The 18,310-nt window shown below is 41.2% G+C and overlaps 1 protein-coding gene across 1 annotated transcript; it reads right to left on the bottom strand.

Annotated features, from left to right (window-relative positions):
* Positions 1-3,831: 3,831 nt before the first annotated feature.
* LOC105486747 (cystatin-9-like) lies at positions 3,832-7,935 on the bottom strand. The gene is made up of 3 exons (XM_011749796.3): positions 7,401-7,935; positions 5,076-5,189; positions 3,832-4,137 (listed from the first exon to the last, which is right to left on the bottom strand). The coding sequence occupies exons 1-3, from the start codon at positions 7,638-7,640 to the stop codon at positions 4,048-4,050; spliced, it is 444 nt and encodes a 147-aa protein (XP_011748098.1). The 5' UTR covers positions 7,641-7,935; the 3' UTR covers positions 3,832-4,047.
* Positions 7,936-18,310: the final 10,375 nt, after the last annotated feature.

Here is an 18,310-nt window from a genome sequence, read left to right as displayed (position 1 = left end):
TGGTGCCTGGTGCCAAAAAGGTTGGGGACCACTGCCATAACAAGTCATTGTAGCTACTATTACTTCAAAGAGAAACAGTTTTGTCCTAAAATCTTCATACTAAAGATATAAGAGATTTGCAAGTTACCATTACAGTATTAGAGTATTCTGAATTTCAGTATGTACTTAGTTTCACTAGGGAGATTTTTATTTTCATATATTAATTGTTTTCTTTCAGCTAAAGGACTGTTTTTTACCTGTTTTTTTTTTTTTTTTTTAAGACGGAGTCTTACTCTTGTGAGATCTTGGCTCACTGCAACCTCCACCTCTGCCTCCTGGGTTCAAGGAATTCTCCTGCCTCAGCCTCCAGAGTAGATGGGATTACAGGCACCCACTAACATGCCAGGCTAATTTTTGTATTTCAGTACCATGTTGGCCAGGCTGGTCTCAAACTGCTGACCTCATTATCCACCCGCCTCACCCTCCCAAAATGCTGGGATTACAGGTGTGAGGCTCCATGCCGGGCCAGCATTTCTTTTAAAGCAGGTCTAGTGGTGATGAACTTCCACAGTTTAATTTGTCTGGGAAAATTCTTATTTGTTCTTCATTTCTGAAGAACAAATATAGTATAGAACAAATATACTATATGGGTATAGTATTATTGGTTGCCAATTTAAAAAATTATTTCAGTTTATTTAATGTATCATTCAGCTCTGTCTTGACTTTTAAGGTCTCTGCTGAGAAATCAGAGGATAATCTTATAAAGATTCTCTTGTATGTGACAAGTTGATTTTTTCTTGATGCTTTCAAAATTCTCTTTGCCTTTGGCAATTGAAAATTCTATTATAATGCACTGGTAAAAAATCACTTTATATTTAATTTATTTAGGGTTATTTGGGCTTCCTGAATCTGTATGTTAATTTCTAGCTCCAGATTTGAAAATTTTCTGCCATTATTTACTTAAAGAAGATTCCTGCCTCTTCCTTTTCTGTGTTCCTCTGGGACACCTGTATTGCATTCAGTGGTTTGCTTGATAGTTTTCTATAACTCCTGTAGGATTTATTTACTGTTTTTGTGCTTTTTGTTTTGCTTCTCTCACAGGGTAATTTCAAATGACCTGATCTTAATCTCACTGATCCTTTCTTCTGGTTAATCACGTCTACTGTTGAAGTTATTTGAAGAAATTTTTCAGTTTAGTTAATTGTGTCTTTAGCTCCAGAATTTGTGTGGTTTTTTTCTATGGTTTCTATCTTTTTTGATCTTATAATTTTGTCTGTGTACATTTTTACTGATTTTTTATGTGTATTTTGATATTCTCTTGTAGCTCACTGAACATTGAAATATAATTACTTTGAATTTTTTGTCAGACTTTTGTAAATCTCCATTTTTTAGGGTAACTTACTGGTGCTTTATTTTTTTGGTAGTGTCATGTTTCCCTGATTGTTTGTAATCCTTATGGCCATGTGTTGGTGACTGTGCATTTCAAGTAGGCACTTGTTCCAATAAATATAGACTGACTTTGACAGGAAAAACCCGTCACCAATCATCTTGTCCAGAATTCTGGACAGGCATCTGGTATGGTCCATGGTAAGCTTGTTGCTGGAGTTCTTGGGCAGGCTCACCCGGTGCTTGGTTCTATAGGGTTGGGCCTGCAGCCTGGGTTCACCAGGATTGACCTGTTGATTGGGTCTGCAATGATGATTCTACAGACTTTCTCCATGTGGTTGGCCAGGAAGCCTGAATTAACTGGGCAAGCCTGAATCCTGGGTCCACAGAGGCTGACTTGGCACAGAGGAAGTCATGAGTCTGTGTCTGCAGTGTCCAGCCAGGTACTGGGATGGGCATGGTGTGTGTGATGGAACTGGAGCCTGAATGTATAGATTCTAGCCTAGCCCTGGAGAAATCCAAGAGCCAGCATCCATGGCTGTAGGCCTGGGTCCTCAGTTTTCAGAGGCTGTCCTGGAGACTGAGTCCACAGGGGTGGTTCTTGAGCCTTGGTCCACAGGGAAAGTTTGTGCGGGAGTCTACTGGTGTGGTTCTGGACCCAGGATACACTGAAACATGTCTTGATCTTGGGACTGGAGCCTGGCACTCTGGGGACCAGCCTGAGTCCTGGGGCAGTGTAATGCATTGGAGTCCTAGAACCTGGGTCTGCAAGGTCTGGTCTGGAGCATAGGGCTACAGAAGCCAGACTGGAGGCTGGATGTGTGCATGCTGGTCTGGAGGTTAGATTCATGACGACTGGCTTGGAGCCTGGGGCACAGGACCGGGTTCAGATCTGGGGTCATCCTGAAGACTGAATGTGTGGGTACAGGCCTGGGTCCTGGGGCTGTGTGGGCAGGCCTGGAAACTGGGTGTGCAAGGGAAATCCTAGAACCTGGGTTTGCAGAGGCTGGACTGGCAGTGGCAACTTTTGAGATAGTCCTGATCTTTGGGTTTACTGGAGCACAGGATCACAGGGGATGGTCTTGAGTATATGCAGGCTTGTATGCTCTGTCTTCTGGTGCTGACCTGAAGTCAAGGGTTTTAGTAACTGGACAGGTGCTGGGTTAGACCTGAAGACTGACTCTGAGGAGCCAGCCTGGAGTCTGTATCTGTAGGAGCTAGCCTAGTGCTAGGATTGACCTGAAACCTGGGACCACAATAGCTGTCTTTGTGTTGGGGTGGGGCTGTAGCCTTGGAACATGGTGCCTGCCTGAAGATTGGGGTACTGTGGGACTTCCTGGCACTGGTTTTACTGTGGTAGGTGCAGTGTTGAAGTCTGAGGCAAAGTTCAATACTCCCTCACCTTCCTTCCCATAGGGGATATTTCTGTTCACAGTATATACCCTGGAGTAAGAGGAAGGGTGATGTGGGTTGTATAAAACTCTCCTTACTGCTCGCTTCAATATTTTATTCTTATTTCTGTGCTATCCAAGTGTTACAATCTATCACTTGGTTTGATGAGTTCCTGTGAGGGTATTTTATTTATAGGTAGGTTCAAATTGAGGTATTCATGAAGGGATGAATGTGGAAAGTTTCTATTCTGCCATCTCGTTGACATCATCCCATGGATTTTTGTTATAATAAACATTGTGAAAATGTCCCATGTAATTGAACTTGAAAAGCAGGCAATTTAATTCCTGTATTCCTGAAAGTTTTCTGTCTACCTAGGCTGGTTCAGAAGTTAAGCAGTTAGTTAATCCTCTGCTAAGTACAAAGTCCTCTCACTCCCTTCCTACCTCTCCCATGCCTCTGCACATCCCGTACTGGAAAATCTCTCCCCTCTGGGGGAAAGTAGCTTGGTCTTGATTTCTTTCTTGAACAAATCCTATACCTTTATATCTTATGTAACTTCCATGCTACTTGATGCTGCTCTTTCATGTTTCTTATATTGTTATCCAGGTTCATGAACCCCTGTGGATTTGCGAGAATGCAGACTTAGTTTCCAAAGGCGGGTAGACCCTGAGGTTCAACATTTCTAAGAGATTTTTCAAAGATGCTGCTGCTGCCTCACGCGTCAGGACCATTTTACGAGGGTGAGCCTAGAAGTCTTTCTTCCACCCACCAATGTGCCACGGATCAGGAAAGTTATTGAGCCACACTTCAAGAACAGAGGCCACAAGACCAAGGGAGCCCAAGGCCATGTCTGAGCTCATCCAAGCACATGAGGTGCCTGAGAGGAGAGAGTCATTGCACCTCTGGCCATATGGGTTATTGGCTGTGAGCCCTGAGACAGTAGTTCAGATGTATCACTTGTGCCACCTGGAGCTGGCTCAGGAGTCCACCTACCCAGATCGTACTTGTTTGCCCTGCTGAGAATAACTCCATCGAACACCCAGCCCCTTTTATCAAGAACTATAGCACACAAAGTTTCTTAGCATGCTGATGTTTAATGATCTATACTACATGATTAGGCTCAAGATGTGTGTATTTTCTAAAACGCTGGTCTAAGATCTCAAACACATGCAAAATAGGATAACAAACAAGTACAAAGCTGTACAGCCACTGAAGAGTCGTCAGAAGAGAAGTGCTGATGTCCACGGCATGTGGGAGCAGCACATGGCCAGTCCTGTGAGTAGGTTTCACTTAGTGGAATCCCTCCAAGCAGGTCTTGTTCAGGAGGCTGAAGTATGTCCTCCAGGGTCTGGTGCTGATGGTGAAGAAGCAGGTGAAAGTCTGAGAGAACAAGCACAGGAGGGGACAATGGGTCAGGGAGGCTCAGGAAGCTCCTGGCTCAAGCTCTGAACAATGGCTTCCTCTCCACATTGCCCTTTCCCAGGTCAAGCAGTGGGAAGACAGGGGCTCTGGTCATCAGGTGCTGCCCCCAAGCCTGAGTCCTGGGCTGTTCTGGAGGTTTGAGCTGAACTGCAGCTCTCTTCTGACCCAGGGGCAGTCGTGCCATGTGTCCCACTCCCTAGCAGTGGCCCTCAGGGGAACCCCGGGCTGTCCTGGTGTGATCCCTGCACCTAAGAGCATCGGGAGAATGTGTTGTCCCAGTGGAAGCAGTTCCCAGATTTAAGCAATTAGCTACCCGTTTGTTAATATCACAATAAAGGAGTTGATTAAGCATAGGAAGAGTTTTCCCAGAGCCAGGCTTTACTTGGAGCTTGTCCCCTAGAGCAGGTGCTGCAGCTCAGAAGGGCCCTGGCCAGGCCTGGGAGGAGGGTAGTGGGGCTCCTTCTCAGCCTCCACCACTTTTGGGTCTAGGGGAGGGTAGGGACACCCTGAAAACACAGACAGAGGTGATGTCAGATCCCAGGTTCTTCCAGAAGGCAGAGAAGGAAGAGCAGAGAGGGGACAGCTTCTTACTGGACCCAAGAGACTGGGACCCCAGGGGGAAAGAGGAGTCTGAAGGCCAATGTGCCCTGGATGCAGGCAGCTGCCGTGGCGTGACAGGGCAGAGTCAGAAAACTCAGATTGGCCAGGAGCCTGTAAGTGGACCCCTGGCTGCCTGCCTGTCTGTGCTCCCCACTAAGGCACAAGCCGGGCAACCTGGTAGAGGCTGCTATGGGCTCACTCCTCTAAGTCTCTTTGTCAGCTGCACCCGTGCCCACACCACACCCCATATGGTATCCACAGCAGTGCCCAGGAGGGAAGCTGGTGTCTCTTCTTACATCGTTCAGCTCTGGGCTCTCTTGAAAAGGGCAGTTGTCAATGTCATCTTCAAACTTCCCACACCTGGTTCTCCCCAGCAGTAGCTCCATTGAGAGTACGGTCTTGGACTCCACCTATTGCACACAGAGAGATTAATGTGATCATGCCCTCCTTGTTGCCCCTAAGTAGCTGCTGGTGAAGATGTCATTTGTGTGGGAGAAGTCCCAACACTCTTCTCCATTAGGGAGCTCGTCCATGGGCCTGGCGTCAGGAGATCTTCCTTAGATTGGGGAGTTAAGAGCAAAAAGTGGATGGGCATGGTGGCCCCAAGGCATACATAGGCTGAGTCATAACCCATGAATGTATCCCTGTTTCCTGATGCACTTCCCAGTCTCCCATGGTGAGACCCCAGCTTCACTCTCAGTCAGTGTCTGAACCTGCAGCTGCATTTCCAGAGGATGGTGCTATGTCCCTGGGGAGGGTGTTGGCTCTCCAAGAGCTTTCAGGGTAACCTCAGCCCTGGGACAGAGGGAGCCTCATCTACAGCGTGTTGTCAAACCTTCCCTGACCTCCAGAAAAAAAAAAAAAAAAAAAAAAAAAAAGCAGGAATGCCACCCAGCACTCCCACTACACACAGGCACACATCCTTGGGAAAATGGCTTCAAGAAACACCATCTGGGATCGGGAGTGGTGGCTCACACCTGTAATCTCAACACTTTTGGAAGCTGGGGGCGGGTGGATCACGAGGTCAGGAGTTCGTGACCAGCCTGGCAAACATGGTGAAACCCCATCTCTACTAAAAATACGAAAGTTAACTGGACATGGTAGCAGGTGCCTGCAATCCCAGCTACTCAGGAGGGAGGCTGAGGCAGGAGAATCCTTTGAACTCGGGAGGCAGAGGTTGCAGTGAGCTGAGATCGCACAATTGCACTCCAGCCTGGTCAACAGTGTGAGACTCTATCTCAGAAAGAAAAGAAAAAAGAAAAGAAAAGAAAAAAGAGAGAAGAGAAGAAGGAAAGGAGACACCATCTGCCCTATTGCAAAGTGCACCTTGCTCTTCTTCTCACTCCATTCAGTTTCACTTCATTCAATCTCCTTTCTACCTGTCTGTCCATTTCCCCAACTCCAAAACTGACTCTAGAATTGTCACATCCAAGAACCCATGTGGCAGACTCCAGCCCAGAGAGCAGGGGTCAGAGAATCAGCCAGGGCCTTGCACAGGGTCTTTCCAGAGGCTTAAGCTCAGTGCAGGGTTGGGGTCCTTTTGCTCTTCTTGCAGCGTTTCAATAATGAGGGAGAAAGAGCATTTTTGCCTCTCCACCCAACTAGAAGTCCTCTACTTAGCTGGGCACGGTGGCTCATGCCTGTAATCCCAGCACTCTGGGAGGCCGAGGCGGGTGGATCATGAGGTCAGGAATTCAAGACCAGCCTGACCAACATAGTAAAACCCTGTCTCTACCAAAAATACAAAAAATTAGCCGGGCATGTAGCGGGTGCCTGTAATCCCAGCTATTCAGGAGGCTGAGGCAGGAGAATCACTTGAACCCGGGAGGTGGATCTTGCATTGAGCAGAGATGGTGCCACTGCATTCCAGCCCTAGCGACAGGGCTAGACTCCATCTCAAAAAAAAAAAAAAAAAAAAAAAAAAAAAAAAAGTCCTCTTCTTGGTGACTATTTTCATTGTTCATGCCTGCAGCACAGATGAACAGTGCATTCCTGATTGCATTCTGTAGTGACTTCATTAAAAGGAGAACATTTAAGATTAAGACCTGTGGTCTGAGGAAGAGTGTAAAACAACCTTCAGTTTATTAAGTGCAGACACACCAAGGAGCCCAGAGACGGTGGAAATCAGCAAAGAGGAACTGACCACCCAGAGGTCTTTCGGGACTGGTAGGGGTTTCTAATAAGCAATAACTCCTGAACCCTTACTGTTCTCTTTTTAAATTTTTATTTTTTAAATTGTCTCCTTTTTATTACATTTTTTGGAAATATTTCTCAATTTCTCTCTATTCACATTTCCTGTTCAGCCCTTTTCCTTATTCTGTATCTTCATTGTCTTGGTAGTCCTCATTTTGGAGTCATTCTTCAGTTAAATAATGTCATAAAAAGATGAAGATTAAACAATATGTTTTGCGTGAGAGTCGATTAGCATCAAATTATTAAAAATTTCTAAACTTAGATGTTTTCAAAATCAAAAATTAACTAAATTACCTTGTATTTTCTTAAGTATGGACTACAATTGGTGAACAAGACTCTTCAATAAGACCCTCCACTCCCACCCCACTCCCATTTTTACTAAGCAGCATATACCAGATGCCAGGGCAGGAGGGTATGTGGTCACCAACCTGCTCCTTCCAGGAATTCAAGATGTGCACCAGTCTGTAGGCATAATGGTCCTTGCTCTGTTGGTTGAATGTGTGCACGGCAAACTCCACTGTGGCAGGGAGGTAACGAGCCATGACATTGTATTCGTCACAGTCCCTTTGCTCGTGGAAATGCCAGGCATGGATCAGCGGGAGCTGGAAGCCTAAGAGAAGCAGCAGCAGCACCCAAGGCAGAGCTCCCCTCCACGGCAGGCCCAGCATGGTGCTGACTGTAGGCACCCCTGCTTTTGCTCTTCCCAGCCCCTGTGCCCACAGGAGTTAACTGAACAGAGACCCAGGCCTTAATCTCATCTGCTCAGACAGCCCTGTGGGACGAACTTGTCTCACCCCACACTGGCGACCAACAGGCACTCCTGCAGGACAGGAAGGGCAGGATCCTGGATTAAAGGGAGGCAGCTCTGGATGCGGAGTCACTCATCTGCCATCCTTCTGCCCTATACTCTCAAGGCCAGTGCAAGCCACAGTCAGGAGAGGAGCTACCCTCTGCCACTAGCTTTGAAAGCTGCTTCTTCAGAACCCACAGGTTCTGGGTGTCCTCAGGAGGTTGGTGTCCTTGGATGATTCTGTCTTCGCCTCCCACAGCGAACTGAGATAAGACCTGGGGACATCTTGGCTCTCACTCTCCCCTCCTTCACCCAGTCAAAGAGAGGATCTCCATTGTTCAGAAAAATAACTAAGATATCAGTTTGTTCTTTTGTTGTATAATACCGCAGCAGTTGTACTCTGTGAACCAAGGGAAAAAATGAAAAAAAAAAAAAAAGGCAATTTTTATCAACCATTTTGACCTGGGATGGACAATGAGTATTGTGAGAAAAGGGCAGAAAAGACAGAGAGCCAAGTCCTGAGGCCCCAGCCTGGTCACGCCCAGCCCAGCCCTGCTTGCATTTCTCAGCCTTGTCAGCCCTGGTTCCGGCTGAGCCAGAGCCAAGGTTTCTACAGGGCCCACCGCCCTACATCTGCAGCCCCACCACACATACTCATGTCTTATCAGACTGGAATACCACTCTAGACCAAATTTTTAAACACTTCCCTGGGAGATCACATGTTTCTGTCTCAATGAGATAGAGGTTGGACCATTCTTCCGCCCCTTGATCATTTTTATCTCCATCTGATTATCCTTCTTGGTGTTCTAGAGTGAGATATTTCGCCAGCACTTGGGTGATACTAGGTGGTCACTTTTAATCAATTTCCTGGCAATAACTAATCTGAAAGAGGAAATAATATTTCATAGCTGTAAGAATGAACATTAAATAGTGCAGGACAGGTGAAGTATGCAAAAGTGAGAGCTTTGAGTTTGACTGAGAAGACTATGGCTGCGCGATATAGCAAGAACCTCGCATTGTTGCCAGATAACAGAATAGAAAGTTCAGTCCCAAGTCAGGGAGACTGATTCTACAAAACCTGCTCTGACTGTTTCCCAAACCATGTTCCCAGAGCATAGCAGGACCAGGCCCTGGAAGAGCATCACCGCATCTGTCCACACTAGCACAGCACTGGCCAGGTCAAGAAAGCTTCAGGTGAAGAGAGTCATGCTGCCTGATCCAACACCGAGGTGGTCTTGAGTGTCTCCTCACAGGAGACCCCACTCATCACACATAGATGATAGTAGCTAGTGGATGGGGAGCTGCTGTCCAGAAGCCATATGGCACCTGCATCTTAATCCTTTGCCTCGACTCCAGGAAGCAGGTGACACAGAGTAGGTGAAACCTGTGTCCTGATTAGCAATGATCACAGGTGAAATCTGGCTCTACTGCATTGATTTTTTTTAAAATTTTTTATTCATTTATTTTATTTATTTTTTTTTTTTTTGGAGTCTCACTCTGTTGCCCAGGCTTGAGTGCGGTGGTGAGATCTTGGCTCACTGCTGCAACCTCTGCCTCCCAGGTTCAAGAGATTCTCCTGCCTCAGCCTCCCTAGTAGCTGAGATTACAGGCACGTTCCACCACATCTGGCTAATTCCTTGTATTTTTAGTAGAGATGGGGTTTTGCCATGTAGCCCAAGCTGGTCTCGAACTCTCCTGGCCTCAAGTGATCCTCCCACCTCAGCCTCATAACGTGCTGGGATTACAGGCGTGAGCCACTATGTTGGCCCCTATTGCGTTGTTGAAATGTCACTGGTCTGGATCACACCCAGCTGACCCATTCTCCTCATATTTATTTAACCGTGGCAAACAAACAGCTCAACCACACAACTATTTGGAAAATTATTTGTGAGCTCTACTGGGTTGTGAAAGATTTTCACATGAGAAAGATTTTCAAATACAACTCACAAGTCAAGGGATGCATAACACAAGATTCACACTTTCTTTTTCACTTGGCAAAGTCTTGCTTATAATTGTGAAGCAGAAGCCAGCACTAGAGGATTCCTTACCACTGCATCAGTTACACAGGAATGAAACCTTCTCGTGGGTTCCCTAAAATCTGAGATTGGAAAATGACATAATGACAACAAAAATAATGGTGTAAGTTGACACAGTTATAGCTCATAGATGTGCCTTTGGTCTTTTCAAAAACAAGAGACAGGTCAAGAAAGACTTCAGGGGGCCCCAAGCTTGCCTCTCTGCCTGACTTTCAACCTCAGTGCAAGCAAAAATCCATGACCAGGACCAAGGTGTGAGTGGCCTACGCATTGAAGGTGTGCCCCAATACACACACCGAGTGGGCTAGTTGTGGAAGGGTGTTGTTGTCACAGTTGTTTAGTGACTTTCACCACATTGACAAGTAACACACTCTTCACAGAAATAGTTTAGAAAAGTCACTACACAAAGACACAACTACAGTCCATAGTAAGCAGCAACAAATCTTAAGGAGAAAGCAGACTCAGACTCCGGGGGTTTCCACAATTTAATATTTAAATGACCAGTTTTCCAAAAAAATTTTAAGGCATACAAAGGGACAGGAAAGTAAGTCCCATTCAGTCTTCTTTGTGGTGCCTTGGCTTTTTAGCTTGATGTAATCCTGTTTGTTTATTTTTGTTTTTGTTGGCTATGCTTTTGAATTCTTACCCAAAAAGTCTTTGCCCACACCAGTGTCCTGAAATGTTTTCCCAATGCTTTCTTCTAGAAGTTTCATAGTTTCAAGTCTTAAATTTAAGCGTTCCATCAATTTTTGTGTTTGTTCTAATATATATAGTGAGAGGTAGGGGTCTAGCTTCACTTTTCTGCATATGATTATCCAGTCTTTCCAGCAGCATTTATTGAAGACACTGTTCCTTTTCCAATGGGTTTTCTTGGCATCTTTGTTGAAAATGAGTTGGCTGGCCGGGCGCGGTGGCTCAAGCCTGTAATCCCAGCACTTTGGGAGGCCGAGACGGGCGGATCACGAGGTCAGGAAATCGAGACCATCCTGGCTAACACGGTGAAACCCCGTCTCTATTAAGAAATACAAAAAACTAGCCGGGCAAGGTGGCGGGCGCCTGTAGTCCCAGCTACTCGGGAGGCTGAGGCCGGAGAATGGCGTAAACCCGGGAGGCGGAGCTTGCGGTGAGCTGAGATCCGGCCACTGCACTCCAGCCTGGGTGACAGAGCGAGACTCTGTCTCAAAAAAAAAAAAAAAAAAAAAAAAAGAAAATGAGTTGGCTGTGAACATGTGGATTTATTTTTGGGTTCTCTATTCTGTTCCATTGTGTGTCTGTTTTTATGCCAGTGCCATGCTGTTTGGTTACTGTAGTATTGTACTACAATTTGAAGACAGGTATATTTTGATGTCCCCTGCCTCGTTATTTTTGCTAAGGATTGCCCTGGCTATTTGAGGTCTTTTATGGCACTATAGATACTTTCAGATATTTCTGTCCTTTTCTGTGAAGAATGTCATTGATATTTTGAATAAGAATCGCATTGAAATTGTAGATAGCTTTGGTTAGTATTGACATTTTAACAACATTAATTCTTCCAATTTGTGAGCATAAATATCTTTCCATTTTTTAATTTCCTCTTCCATTTATTTCATTAATACTTTATAGTTTTTTGTAAACATCTTTTACTTCTTGAGGTAAATTTATTTCTAATTATTTTATATTTTTGTAGCTATTGTAAATTTGATTGCATTCTTGATTTCCTTTTCAGTTTGTTGTTGGTATATGTCAGTGCTACTGATCTTTGTACGTTGATTTTGTGTTTTCAACTTAACTGAATTCATTTAGCAGTTCTAACAGTTTTTTGATGACATCTTTAGCTTTTCGTAAATATCATAACATGTCACCTGTGAACAAGGATAATTTGAATCTTCCTTTCCAATGTGGATGCCCATTATTTCTTTCTCTTGCCTAATTGCTCTGGTCAGGACTTTGAGTACTACATTGAATAAAAGCGGTGGAAGTCTTGTTCCAGATATTAAAGGAAAGAAACAATATATAACAAACCCACAGCCTTTATTTTGGCCTTCGTTTTGAGGTATGTTCCTTTAAGCTTCTTGTGTTGAGAGCTTTTATCATGAAAACATGTAGAATTTTGTCTAATGCTTTTTCAGCATCTATTGAAATGATCATATGGTTTTTGTCTTTGATTTTGTTAATGCAATATGTCATATTTATTAATTTGCATATGTTGACCCATCCTTGCATCCCTGGAGTGGATCACATTTAGTCATGGTGAATGATCTTTTTTATGTGTTGTTGTATTTTCATTTGCTGGTACTTTGTTGAGGATTTTTTGCTCCTGTGTTCCCTAGGGGTATTAGCCTGTAGGTTTTTGTTGTTCTAATTGTACCCTTAACTGGTTTTGGTATAAGAGTAATGTTGTCTTTGTAGAAAGAGTTTGGAAGTATTCTGTTCTTTTTTATTTTCTGAAATAGTTTGAATAGAATTGATAGTACTTCTTTACATGTTTGGTGGAATTTAGCAGTGAAGCTCTCAGGCCCTAGGCTTTCTTTTATGGGAGACTTTTTAGTACTGCTTTGATCTTATTACTTGTTGTTGATCTGTTTAGGTTTTCTATTTTTTCTTGATTCTTCTTGGTATGTTATATGTATCCAGGAATGTATTCACTTCGCCTAGGTTTTTCTCATTTTTTGCTGTATATTTGTTCATAATAGTCTCTAACGATCCTTTATATTTACATACTATCGTTTGTTATGTCTCTGTTTTTGTTTTTGATTATATTTATTTGAGTCTTCTTTTTTCCTTACTCTAGATAAAGTTTTGTTGATTTTATCTTTTCAAAAGAATAACTTATTGTTTTGTTAATCTTTTATATTTTTTAAATTCTCAATTTTGATATTTGTTACTTCCTTCCTTTTACTAGTTTTGGATTTGGTTTGTTTCTGTTTTTCTAATTTCTTGAGCTGCATTATTAGGTTGAAATATTTGAAATATGACTACATTTTTTGTATAGGCATCTATTGCTGTAAACCTGCCTCTTAGAATTCCCTTAGCTGTAGATTTTGATATCTTGTGTTTCCATTTTCATTTGTTTTAAGAAATTTTTAAACTTCTCTGTTAATTTCTTCATTGACCAATGATCCTTCAGGAATGTTGCTTAACTTACATGTGTTTGTATAATTTCCAAGATTCCTCTTGTTATTGATTTCTAGTTTTATTCCATTGTGGCAGAAAAGGCACTTGATATGATATCAACATTTTGAAATTTGTTAGTTTTTTTTCTGTGGCCTAACATATGGCCTATCCTGGAGAACATTTCATGTGCTGATGAGAAGAATGTGTATTCTGTAGCAGTTGGATTAAATATACTCTAAATATCAATTAAGTCTATTTGGAACTCTAGAGTGTCTTTTACCTTTGAATGTTTCTGTTGATTTTGTCTGGCTCATCTTTCTATAACTGAAAGGGATATTAAAGTTCTCTACTATTATTTTATTGTCGTCTGTCTCTGGGGCTTTGTATCTATTAATGTTTGCATTATATGCTTGGGATCTCCAATGTTGGAAGCATAGAATTTATAGTTGTTATTCCTTTTGTTGAATTCACCCCTTTATCTTTATATAGGAAGCTCCTTTTTCTCTTTTTTACAGTCTCTGACTTAAAATATATTTTGTCTTGTATAAGTTTAGCTACTTCTGCTCTTTTTATTGTTTCCATTTGTGTGGAAGATCTTTTTCCATCCCTTCACTTTAGACTGTGTTCTTACAGGTGAAATGAGTTTCTTGTAGGTAACATATAGTTGGGTCTTTATCCTTTATCCATTCAGCCACTGTATATCTTTTAATTGAGTAATTTAGTCCACTTACATTTAATGTTATTATTGATAGGTAAGGACTTACTGCTGCCAATTTATTACTTGTTTTTGGTTGGTTTGTAATTGTTCTCTTTTGCTCTTTCTTACTGTATTCACTTGTGGTTAAGTGATTTCCTCTGGTAGTATCTTTTCATTTGTTGCTTTTTATTCTTACTGTATCTATTATAGGTTTCTGCTTTGTGGTTACCTTGAGGCTTCCAAAACATTTTCTTATACATATAATAAGTTACTTTAAACAAATGAGAACTTAACTTTGATCGCAAAGAAAATAAAAGAAACGAAAGACTGAAAACTCTACAATATAACTCCATCACCCCCCAATTTTGACTTTTTGTGGTCTTAATTCATATCTTTTTTAATGCCTATCTCTTAACAAGTGGCTGTAATTATTTTTGGTAGATTTGTCTTTTTTTTTCTTCATACCAGATATATGAGTGGATTACTCACCACAATTACAGTATTAAAATACTCTGAGTTTGTCTATATACTTACTTTTACCAGTGAGTTTTATACTTCCAATAGCTTTCTTTTTGCATGTTATCATTCTTTCTCTTCAGATCAAAAAAATCAATTAGCATTTCTTTTAAGATGGGTCTAATGGTTATGAATTTTCTCAACTTTTGTTTGTCTGGGAAATACTTTATCTCTTCTTCATGTTTGAAGGACACATTTGCTGATTACAGTATTTTTATTTGGCATTTACTTCCCTTCATCCCTTTGAATATGTAATGCTACTTCCTCCTGGCAGTATGGTTTTTGCTGAGAAGTCTGTTGCCAGACAAATTGGAGGTGCTTTATGCTTTTTTATTTTTCTTTCTTCTTTTATTTTTTCGTTTCTAGGATCCTCTCTTTGTCCTTGACCTTTGAATGTTTGTTTATTATACACTTAGAGATGCCTCATTTGGGTCAAATCTGTGTGGTGATCTGACCTTCTTATACCTGGATATTTATATCTTTCCCTAGATTTGGAAAAGTGTCTGTTATTATTTTTTGTTTGTTTTTAAAATTTTATTTCAATAGTTTTTGGGGAACTGGTGGTTTTTGGTTTACATGGGTAAGTTCTTTATTGGTGATTTCTGAGACGTTGCTGTACCCATCACCCAAGCAGTACACTCTGTACCCAATATGTAGTCTTTCATCCCTCATCCCCCTCCTACCCTTCCCCCAAGTTCCCAAAGTCCATTTTATCCTTCTTATGCCTTTGCATCCTCATAGCTTAGCTCCCACTTATAAATGAGAACATATGATACTTGCTTTTCCATTTCTGAGTCACTTAGCTTAGAATAATGGTCTTCAACTTTATCCAGGTTGCTGCAAATGCCATTATTTCATTCCTTTTTATGGCTGAGTAGTATTTCATGGTATATATATGCCGCATTTTCTGTTTCCACTAATTGGTTCATGGGCATTTATACTTCTTAGATATTTTTGCAATTGTGAATTGTGCTGCTACAAACATGCATGTGCAAGTCTCTATTTCATATAATGACTTCCTTTCCTCTATGTTGATACTCAGTAGTGGAATTGCTGGATCAAATGGTAGTTCTACTTTTAGCTCTTTAAAAAATCTTCATACTGTTTTTCATAGTAGTTGTACTAGTTTACATTCTAACCAGCAGTGTAAAGGTAGTCCCTTTTCACCACATCCTTGCCAACATCTATTTTTTTATTTTTTAATTTTGCCCATTCTTGCAGATGTAAGGTGGTATCATATTGTAGTTTTGATTTGCATTTCTCTGATAATTAGTCATATTGAGCATTTTTTCATATATTTGTTGACCATTTGTATGTCTTCTTTAGAGAATTGTCTATTCATGTCCTTTGATCACTTTTTGATGGAGTTATTTGCTTTTCTCTTACTGATTTGTTTGAGTTCCTCATAGATTCTGGATATTAGTTCTTTATCAGATGTGTAGTTTGGGAATATTTTCACCCAGTCTGTGGGTTTTCTGTTTATTCTGCTAATTATTTCTTTTGCTGTGCAGAAGCTTGTTAGTTTAATTTAGTTTAATTAGGTCCCATCTATTTATTTTTGTTTTAGCTGTATTTGTGTTCGGATTCTTGGTCATGAACTCTTTGCCTAAGCCAATGTCTAGAAGAATCTTTCCAATGTTATCTTCTAGGATTTTCATGGTTTCAAGTCTTAGATTTAAGCCTTTGATCTATCTAGAGTTGATTTTTGTATAAGGTGAGGGATGAAGATCCTGTTTCATTCTTCTACATGTGGCTTGCAAATTATCACAGCACCACTTCCTGAATAGGGTGTACTTCCTCTACATATATTTTGTATGCTTTGTCAAAAATCAGTCGGCTGTAAGTATTGGCTTTATTTCTGAGTTCACTATTCACTTCCATTGGTCTATGTGCCTATTTTTATACCAGTACCATGCCATTTTGGTAACTACAGACTTGTGGTATAACTTGAAGTTGGTAATGTGATGCCTCCAGATTTGTTCTTTTTGCTTAGGCTTGCCTTGGCTATGTGGCCTCTTTTTTGGTTCCATATGAATATTAGGATATTTTTCTAGTCCTGTGAAGAATGATGATGGTATTTTGGTGGGAATTACATTGAATCTGTGTATTGCTTTTGGCAGTATGATCATTTCATAGTATTGATTCTACCCTTCCATGAGCATGGGATATGTTTCCATTTGTTTGTGTCATCAATGATTTCTTTCAGTAGTGTTTTGTATTTTTTCTTTTCTTTTCTTTTTTTGAGACAGAGTTTCACTCTTTTTGCCCAGGCTGGAGTGCAATGGCACGATCTCGGCTCACCGCAACCTCCGTCTCCCGGGTTCAAGCGATTCTCCTGCCTCAGCCTCCCGAGTAGCTGGGATTACAGGCATGTGCCACCACCCCGGCTAATTTTGTATTTTTAGTAGAGACGGGGTTTCTCCATGTTGGTAAGGCTGGTCTTGAACTCTCGACCTCAGGTGATCCACCTGCCTCGGCCTCCCAAAGTGCTGGGATTACAAGCGTGAGCCACCGCGCCCGGCCATGTTTTGTATTTTTTCTCGCAGAGATCTTTCATCTCCTTGGCTGGGTATACTCCTAAATATTTTCTTTTCTTTTATATTTTATTTTATTTGTGCAACTGTTGTAAAGGGGATTGAGTTCTTTATTTGATTCTAAACTTGGTCTTTCTTGGTGTATAGCAATGCTACTGATTTGTGTACAATGATTTTATATCCTAGAACTTTACCAAATTCATTTATCAGATCTAGGGGTTTTTAGATGAATCTTTAGGGTTTTCCAGGTATACAATCACATAATCAGTGAATAGCAACAGTTTGACTTCCTCTTTACCAATTTGGATGCCCTTTATTTGTTTCTCTTGTCTGATTGCTTTGGCTAGAACTTCCAGTATTATGTCAAATCGAAGTGATGTAAGGGGGCATCCTTGTCTTGTTCCAGTTCTCAGGAGAAATGCTCCCCCTGAGAACTGGGGAAGCATTTCTCAACTTTTCCCCATTCATCATAATGTTGGCTGTGGGTTTGTGATAGATGGCTCTTATTACCTTGTCTCTTCTTGGCCAATTGTGCTGAGGGCTTTCATCATAAAATGATGCTGGATTTTGTCAAATGTTTTTCTGCATCTATTGAGATGATCATATGATTTTCATTTGTAATTCTGTTTATGTGATGTATCATATCACACTTATTGAATTGTGTATGTTAAGTCATCACTGCATCCCTGATATTTCCTTGTAGAGATCTTTCACCTAGAGATCCTCCTCATAGCATAAATATGGAACTAAGGAGTGGTAACCCACTTATTATGGGTATTATCTTTTTGATACACCATTGGATTTGGTTAGCTAGTATTTTGTTGAGGATTTTTGCAACTATGTTCATCAGAGATATTGGTCTGTAGTTTTCTTTTTTTGTTATGTCCTTTCTTGGTTTTGGTGTTAGGGTGATACTGGCTTTACAGAATGATTTAGGAAGGATTCCCACTTTCTCTTTCTTTTGGAATAGTTTCCATAAGATTGGTAACAGTTATTTGAATGTCTGATGGAATTCAGCTGTGAATCCATCTGGTCCTGATTTTTTTTTCATTGGCAATTATTTTTATTACTGTTTCAATCTCACTACTTGTTATTGGTCTGTTCAAAGTTTCCATTTCTTCCTGATTTCATCTAGGAGGATTGTATATTTCCAGGAATTTATTCATCCCCTCTAGATTTTCTAGTTTGTGTGCATAAAGGTGTTCATATTAGCCTTGAATGATCTTTTGTGTTTCTGTAGTAGTGGTTGTACTAGCTCTCATTTCATTTCTAATTGAGCTTATTTGATCTTCTCATCTTTTCTTGGTTAATGTTGTTAATGGCTTATCAATTTTGTTTATCTTTTCAAAGAAGCAGCTTTTTGCATCATTTATCTTTTGTATTTTGTGTTTAATTTTCATTTAGTTCTGCTCTGATCTTTGTTATTTATTTTCTTCTTCTGGGTTTGGGTTTGGTTTGTTCTTGTTTCTCTAGTTCCTTGAGGTGTGACCTTAGATTGTTTATTTGTGCTCTTTCAGACTTTTTGATGTAGGCATGTAATGGTATGAACATTCCTCTTAGCACCACTTTTGCCATATCCCAGAGGTTTTGATAAGCTGTGTCACCATTATCATTCAGTTCAAAGAGTTTTAAAATTTCCATCTTGATTTCAATGTTTACCTAAAGATCATTG

The sequence above is a fragment of the Macaca nemestrina genome, chromosome 15 (assembly GCF_043159975.1).
Source record: "Macaca nemestrina isolate mMacNem1 chromosome 15, mMacNem.hap1, whole genome shotgun sequence".
Lineage (NCBI taxonomy): Eukaryota > Metazoa > Chordata > Mammalia > Primates > Cercopithecidae > Macaca > Macaca nemestrina.
This window is presented reverse-complemented; position numbering and strand designations above follow the sequence as displayed.